Source organism: Rattus rattus, chromosome 4 (assembly GCF_011064425.1).
Source record: "Rattus rattus isolate New Zealand chromosome 4, Rrattus_CSIRO_v1, whole genome shotgun sequence".
NCBI classification, from domain to species: domain Eukaryota; kingdom Metazoa; phylum Chordata; class Mammalia; order Rodentia; family Muridae; genus Rattus; species Rattus rattus.
The window spans coordinates 53,368,351-53,376,570 of NC_046157.1; the positions used below are offsets into that span (position 1 = coordinate 53,368,351).

General features: G+C 55.5%; 1 protein-coding gene across 1 annotated transcript; it reads right to left on the minus strand.

Moving 5' to 3' along the window:
• Positions 1 to 1,618: 1,618 nt before the first annotated feature.
• Positions 1,619 to 4,974, minus strand: Olig2 (oligodendrocyte transcription factor 2). The gene is made up of 2 exons (XM_032900443.1): positions 4,728 to 4,974; positions 1,619 to 4,014 (listed from the first exon to the last, which is right to left on the minus strand). Exon 2 carries the CDS (start codon positions 3,957 to 3,959, stop codon positions 2,988 to 2,990), a length of 972 nt encoding a protein of 323 aa, XP_032756334.1. The 5' UTR covers positions 3,960 to 4,014; positions 4,728 to 4,974; the 3' UTR covers positions 1,619 to 2,987.
• Between the last annotated feature and the right edge of the window lie 3,246 nt (positions 4,975 to 8,220).

The window sequence follows — 8,220 nt, forward strand, 5'->3', positions numbered from 1 at the left end:
GTCTGTTTTGCCTCATGGTGAGCATTTTCCCCCAAGACCAGGAAAGCTGGGAACCCTGGGCTTTGCAAGTCTCAGGGGAGGGTACAGAGCCTGGCTGGACTTAACTCCCTTGTTTGTGGGGTGAAGAGGTTCTGAGCATGGCCGCTCCAAGATACTTTGGGACTGAGATGGCAATGCAGACCTGATTTCTTTCCTTGCCACAACTGCCATCTATGCATAAGGCCTGGGCAGAGGCTTGCAGAGCATCGCTGGGTGAACAAGCTTCAGACACGGTGCCATCCCTCTGGGCTCCTAGCTGGGGATTTCCTATCTCCTAGCGTTCCTAATTTTGTGTCCGAATCTGGAACTGGACTCAGTTTCAAACACCGGACAACTTCTGTTTTCACTGGGATTTTGGAATAAACAGGATTAGACCCTGTGAGCCCTGCCTTTTCTTGGGTGCCTCTCTTTCCTTTCTCCATTCCCTGGGGAATTACATATGCCTCCTAGTCTCAAGGGGAAAAAAAAAAGGCCTTTGTGATAAGCTAGTGCCTATGGCACTCCATCTCTGGGGCATCGGAGCCTGAAGTTCTGGCCAGCAGACAGACATTACCCACTCTCTGGGAAAAGTGCCTGTCCCAGAGCCAGCTGATGGGTCCACGGAAGGTCCACCTTCACTCAGGCCCTAGTGATGGACTCCTGAATGAGCCGGGCTCCAGGGAAGAAACAAAACAAAACCAAAACAACAAAAGGAACTCTCCATCTTCAAGTCTAGATACTGCCTGCCTGCCGTTGGTCACCAAAGATGTCATCTGTTAAAGGATCAGGCTGACATTTCAGAGATTATGCTCCCCCCTGCCCCCCACCAGTGTTACCGACTGGCGACTGGAACCGGATCTGCCTCAAGTTTTATCCGGGAAATTGAAGCTTTAAATTTTTCTGCTTAGAATCTCTCTTGAGAGTAAAACCCTACATTTGCACTGCACTTTGGGATTCTAAGACATTCGGTGGCTGTGGAAAAAAATCCACAGGGTTGCGGGACTGCACGGAGAGCCGCCCCTAAGGCTAGTAAGGTTCCCAGCGTTCTCAGCCGGCGGGCAAGCATGGAGAAGGGATGGAAGGGGTTGGTGAGTCCTCATCAAATGCCCCAGCAGAGCTTTGTACAAAATGCCCAGGCTTCGCGGGACACCGGGACCCAAGAATCCGGCTCTCAACTGAATCCAAGGGCACCGTGGGGCCCAACGAACGCTCCTGAGCATAGAGAAAAGAAAGCCTTGGCTGAAGGGGGCATCCTTAGACTTCCCAGAATATCAGCTCGGTCCCTGGCCCTGAAGGTCCAAAGTTCCTCACTCCTGGAAGGAAAATTCATTTTTGAACTAGCTCAATTTTCAGTAGAAGGGAAAAGGAGTTTCTGATTAGGTAGGAAAAAGTCAAAAGCACAAGAAAGCTGTGATACACACCCGGAGAGCGTGCCCTTTTAAAGAAAACATGTGTTGGGGGAGGAGGGAATAGTAAAAATCCCTCATCTTTCTCCACCGCTAAGCCAGCAAAACGAGCTACAAATCCCTCCCCAGAGGAATCACTGTCCCTAGCGCCTCCTTGTCCCTCCCCCAACTCCCTCACACAGACTGAAAACACCTGACTTACTTTAAATTTTATTTAAAATCTCAACACTCCATCGTTTGTTTCGTTTTATGCAACCAAACAAGTAATAAATATTATTTAGCACTTCTTTTTTCTTTACAAAAATAAAACAGGTGATAGATACACTCTGCGGGGCAGCGCGGGAGAGGTGGAAAGTTAGGAAGCGGGCGCAGTACAGCCCACGCTGATGCAGGTCGCGCCGGGGAGCGCCCATGAAGGGGTTTGCCCCTCGTGTTAACGGTGGTAAAAGGGGTGTGTGTGTGTGTGTGTATGTGTGTGTGTGTGTGTGTATGTATGTATGTAGGGGCCACGACACAGAAAGAAAACAGCGGGCTTAGACTACAGAGGCGCGCGCGGGGGGGGGTGTCACATGAACAAAGAGCTTAGCATCGCGCACTTCATTAATATTATATTTACACACACAAGAAATTATTTAAAACCCAACAGAACACCCCCTCCCAAATAACTCAAACTATATTCACAGCAACTTTTTGATGTTCTTCTGTCAAGCCCTCAGGTGCTAAAAACAGCGTCCCCAGTCGGGTAAAAAAGCAAATTACGTGTGCCTAGAATGTGCGTGTATGCGTGTGCGTGCGCTTGTGCGTGTGTGTGGGGGGTTCTATTTAAAAAATATGATCTAAAAAGCATCCAGTCCCGTATCGGTAGTTCGGGATTATTCCATTCCACAAATGCTGCTATTTTAAGCGTCTGTAAAGCTTGCTCATGTGGTCTGAAAAGGAACATTCACAGACTCGTTAGGAAACCACAAATCAACAGGAGAGACAGGAGGGAAGGCCACACTTCTGAGACCACAGGACCCTAAGTGCTTCTGACACCCACGCCAGCATCAATTAACTTAGTGCCTGGCCCTGGGCCAGGGATGAACCTGCAGGGTAAGGCCCAGCGGTCTCTGCAGTGCGGTCCCTGGGAGTCTCCTACCCCGCCCAAAATGGGGAAAAAGAATCAAGTCCCCCAGTGCTCTGCGTCTCTTCTAAGCCCAGACGGGGAGTCGATCTTTGTACACCGGAAAGTCAGTTTTTAGACTTCCTGGGGTAGCAGGCAGGAAGTTCCAGGGATGGATGTACCCGCGCGTTGTGGCCATTTTGTACAATGGCGCCTCCCGGACCCACGGAGTGTTCGTTCAGCCAAAGAGTTAACCAGGTTCTGGAGCGAATGCGCCCCTCTCCATCGCTCCAAGTGCTCTCACTACTTCGGTTCCCAAATACGCGACTCCCCGTAATCCCCCCTAGGCTCAGCCAGTGGTTCAGCTCCCCTTCTGGCAACAGAGTCCGGGAGCCCAGCGCTGGCCTGTCCGCGTTGCTCTGCAGCCCTCGGCTCTCCAGAACGCACCCCTGCTGGCCCGCTCACTTGGCGTCGGAGGTGAGGCGCGGCAAGGTGCCGGCGCCCATAGCCGACACGTGGTGGTGTGGCGGCGGCACCTGGCACATGCTGCAGGGGCACGGCATGCCACCCCAGTGCTGGAAGCCACCGCTGCCACCGCTGCCTCCACCCCCGCCTCCGAGAGGGGCGGCCGCGGCTGCGGATGGAGACTTGAGCAGGCCGTGAGGAGGCCGGATGGATCCGACTGAGGACAGCCCGGAGCCCGGTAGAGAAGCGCTGGACACCGCTGCAGCAGCGGCTGCGGCGGCTGCGGCCGCGGCTGCTGGAGGGAGGATGGGGTGATGCACGGCCGGGTGGTGCGCGGCGTGCGCGGCGGCCGCAGGGTGCGCCGTGGCGGTGGGTAGAGGCGTCGAGTGTGCCAACCCGCCACAGGCCGACGGGTGGAAGCCGGCGTGGTGACCCCCGTAGATCTCGCTCACCAGTCTCTTCATCTCCTCCAGCGAGTTGGTGAGCATCAGGATGTAGTTTCGCGCCAGCAGCAACGTGGCGATCTTGGAGAGCTTGCGCACGGACGGGCCGTGCGCGTATGGCATGACCTCCCGCAGGCCGTCCATGGCGATGTTGAGGTCGTGCATGCGCTTGCGCTCGCGGCTGTTGATCTTCAGGCGCAGCTGCTGCAGCTCGGGCTCAGTCATCTGCTTCTTATCTTTCTTGGTGGAAGACGTGGCGGCCGACGACGTGGACGAGGAGGTGCTGGAGGAAGAAGACTTGAAGCCACCGCCGCCCAGTTTGTCCCCGGGATGCGCGCCCGCCGTGCCCATGGCTCCTCGCAGCTCGGAGCTCAGCTCTGGCGGGCAGTCGCTCGGCGTGGATGAGGACACGGTTCCTCCGGTGAAGCCGCTGCTGCTTCCCCCCTTGCTCCGGGCCGGCAGAAAAAGATCATCGGGTTCTGGCGACGACGGGCGACTAGACACCAGGCTAGCGTCCGAGTCCATGGCCCTGGAGACGATCTAGGCTTTCGAAGGATCCTTCCTTTTTCAACCTTCCGAACTTGAGAGGAGAGAACCAGACAGATACATACATACATACACACACAGAGAGAGAGAGAGAGAGAGAGAGAGAGAGAGAGAGAGAGAGAGAGAGAGAGAGAGAGAGAGAGAGAGAGAGAAAGTGAGACAATTGTTGTTGCCCCCGCCTGCGTGCACAGCAGCTCAGGATACCGCAAAGGTGGTTGGCGTATACCTCGCGGCATTCTGGCCTTCTAGCAGCCTGGGACTTGCAAGTGATCCTAATAAATCTCTCCTCCCCATGCTCACCCACGGGTTACTTCATTTCAGGCACTCCGGGGTGGCCCTCAATGTGAAACATTATAGAGGTTTTATATCGTCAGTCCGGCCTGGAATAAATGAGGATTTTTCTTTGGGCCAGAGATCTAAATAGAGAAGGATCTCCTGCTCAAACGCATCCGCCTTATCTCCACCGACGCTGCACAGCAAACACGGGCACGCGCTCACACACGCACCTAGAGCCCGCACTGAGCTCACATTCCAAACGCTACTTCTACGCCCACGCGGCTAGCCCGCGGACCCGCAAGACAAGTTATTGGATCCCGGGGTGCTGCGGTGAGTGTCCGCTTCCAGGCCGCAGGGGCGGGATCCGGGCCAACAGGCCAGCACCCAAGGGTGCATCCTAAGTCCTAGCCGACTTGGGAAAGTCGGTCTTCGGGGTCTAGGCTTGGGCAGTTAAGGGGCGGGGACACTTACTGTGAATTCGATTTGAGGTGCTCGCTGCGAAAGAGAACCTGGCTCTGGGCGCTGGTGTTGGCTCGGGTCTGTGATAAGCATCCACACCTTTCGGGGTTCCGCTGGTTTTTATAGCTGGGTGGAGGCAGCGGCGACGGCGGTGGCGGTGGTCCGGGCGGGGGCGGGAACAATGTGCTTTTCCTGGAGGGGCAGCGGCGCCAATGAGCTGGGCCGGCCCGAGGGGCTGCGAAGCTGATGTCACCCGGCTAATTCCGCTCAATGAAACCCGCCCGGCCTGGCACACGCCTCCTCTCAGCGCACAGCCAATGGGCGCCCGCTGTAGAGAGATTCGCTAGGAGGGATGGGAGGAGGGACCTGGGCTGGGGGGGGGGGAGGAAAGGGCAAACTGGAGGAAGCGGGTGGGCTAGCGGGGCTGGTAGAGAAGGCTGGGGACCCTGGGGCAGAGGGGACGCCTGAACTTTCTATAAAAATATTGTCACTGTAGCGTCAGGCCAGGGCTAGGAGCGGAATGGGGACTCCGCAAACTCGACCGATGGCCAACCAGTTCGAAGTCTTAGGGTGAGCACGGAGGCTGCCTGCCACACCTGGAGTCTTTGCTAGCCCTCCCGCCCCCGCCTGTTTTCCCGCCGCCCGTCTCTCTCGAGTGATTCCCAGCAATCTGTGGCCATTTGGGTTTGCATTAGAAAAGACTAGCCTCCTAGAACCACCCTCCAACCCCCCACTCCCTTAGCTTGTTTCTACTTAGTGGCAGTTGCTGCAGCTCCGAGGACAGGCGGTAGCGCCCCCAGGTGGGGGCATGGCCTTGGAGTGCACTGGGAGGCCAAGGAAGCCAAAGAAAGGTTCTTATCACATTGGGAAGAAATCTGAACTCATTATAAAGTTGAGGGTTGTGTAGAAGCTCAGGGAAGCTATTTTCATTACAGTCAAAGCGCCAACGCGTAGAGGGTTAAAGACCCCTACCCCATTTATTTTCAGGGAAACCCAGCCACAGGACTTCCAACAGCATCTTGGCGTTCACTTATTGGAGTAGAGGCGACATTGCTCGCAAAGAATTATCTGAGGCCCTAGACTGTGGGCGGGAGTTGATACTTGAACCACACTCCTAGCTGCCTTGGGACGCCTTTTACGAGTAGCACCCTGTATCTCACAAAACAAAAAGCCGAAAGACTGATCGGGAGAATTGCCTGGGGTAGTCTAGAGATAACTACACCCTCACCCATTTTATGGAAGTGAAAACCTAGAAACCTAGCAAGCCTCCAAGAGAAAATACCGCAAGGCCTATACAGGTGGCCCTTGCCTACCATAGGTGCAAGCAGCTGGCTGTCCCTAAGCATAAGGGCAGCAGGTCGTCTTCCCCAAACCCCACTGTTTCTCACATCCAGATATTTCTAGCTCAAATGTGGTATTTTGGTTTGTTTGGGAATTTATTTTTTACAGATTTCGAATGCTACCTCTCCCCCGTCCCCAAACATAGGAGCCAATTCTTTCTCACGGAGTTTTAACGGTCTTTTCTCGGGTTACTTCCTAACGCTTGGTATTTGAATCCGCATATGTAGTTTTAACAAGCAAGCAGACAAATAATAATTGGTTTTGTTGTAGCAAAGTCAGAAGAGGCATGAAAACTCACGTGATTGCCCTTCATTTTGTGCTAAGTCTCCCTCTGGGGTCCACCCTAGAGAGTCCAGTGGGCCGGCGCGTTTGCCCCAGTCTCGTGCCTTCTGGGGCATTGTTTTCCAATCCGCGTGTTTCCCAGCTGGCCCTGCAGCCATCCGTTAAATATGTATTTAAAACATGAAGAATTGAAGCGTGGTGATAATGTCGCCCAACGGTTACGAGGATGACCCATAACCGTTCAATTAGCAGAATCTGTCACACGGGGGTTGTGGTGGGGATTAGGAGCTTGGGCATGTGAGGACCGCTCTTGGGCCTTCAGCGGCGAACCGCAGCGAGGGCGTGCGTGGGGGTGAGCTCTGTGGGGCCACCAGCTGGGGTGTGGAGCTCTGCTCCTGCCTACGACAAACCTCGGGCGGTACAATGTGCGGGAGATTAGGTGGCAGCCGCCCAGGCTAGTGTGACTGCCGTGAGCATCCAAGAGCCCAGGTCCCTTCTTTTGTTGGGTTTTACTGGTTTGTCTGTCCTGTGTCCACAAGCCTGTGGGAGAACTGCCTGACCTGCTCTACACTTGGTCCAGTAGCTGGGGTTGGAGTCGGGGACGAAAGTTGGGGGACCCTTTCTCCAGCGGCGATCCTGAAAAAGAGCCGGAAGACAAGAGAGCAGCGCTTGCTGGCTCTGGTGTACCCCCTAGCCTCTTCACTTCCCCTAGCCCTGTGACCAGTGTCGCAGCCTAGTTAGCTAACTAGGTTGTCCTGGCAGTTCCGGGCATCTCGTGGTACTCACTCCCTAAGTCAGAAGCTTTGACCGGCAGCTCCCAACTGTCTCCTTCTCCCCCTCAGCTGCCTTCCTTTCGCAAGGCTGCTTGCCGCCTGAGGGCCATCTGTGTCCCTCGGTCTCCTCCGGCTCTGAGGCAAGTCGGAGGCTGGACACTTTTCTGTGTGTCTCCTTTGCTCACTCTCCTCAATCGGAAACTAGACGGGGTGAGCCCCCGCTTGTCCTTTTTGGTCCGAGAGATCCTTGTCAGGATCTGGCTCCTGCCTGTGTGTTCTGGGTGGCCCCTAGAGCTGCGTTTCCCACCAGCACACACAGCTGGACCAATGTGCCTTCCCTGGGAATCAAGAGTTCACTTGCCTAGGCTAATCAGCCAGCCGGGCTCCGGGAGTTCCTGGCTTGCCTGGCGTCCTCCTTCAAAACGGAAGACGTGTTTTTCCCTCTCCTTTGTGTTGCCTTCGCACAAAAGGCCGGGTGCGTGTAAGGGCCGGCCTTTGCTCCGCAGCCTGGCGGCCCAGGAGGAGCCAGTGCCAAACCGGCTGGGGCGGACTCTCGCGGGGCTCCAGGGCGCAGACCTCCCACCGACTCCCGGGTTCCCTATTTGGTTCTGGCTCTCCCCCTTCCCTTCCTTCCTTCCTACTAGCATTCAGGCTGCGATTCTGCCCGGCTGCCAAGGAGAGCGGTGTCCTTGCGCAGAATCCTCCCGGGGTGGCGGTGGCAGGCAAGGCTCCTGGCACTGGAGAGTGAGGGTGAGGGCTGGAGGTCCGGAAGCCAGAAGGACTGTAGAATGGCAGCTTTGGGGCTCAAACGTGTGCGGTAAGACACTCCAGGAGTCAAAACTCGGCAGAGCTTGGCAAAACTCAGCGTGGGGCCCCAGCCCGGCCTCGCCAGGGTTTTGTACAGTCTGCCTGCCTGCCTGGCAGGTGGCATGCGTGCGCGTGGTGAATGTTTCCAAAGGCTCACTCACGCAATTGTGAAGGACTAGCAACAGCAAAACAGTGCATCTATAGGCAAAGATATGTTGTATATCTAACTGATGTGTTCAATGAACGGTAATTTCTGGACTCCGGATTGTGGGGTTTGTGAGAGCCTTTAGAATGGCAGAGGC

Coding starts and splice junctions, on each gene's coding strand:
- Olig2 (XM_032900443.1), bottom strand. CDS start 3,959: ATGGACTCGGACGCTAGCCTGGTGTCTAGTCGCCCGTCGTCGCCAGAA.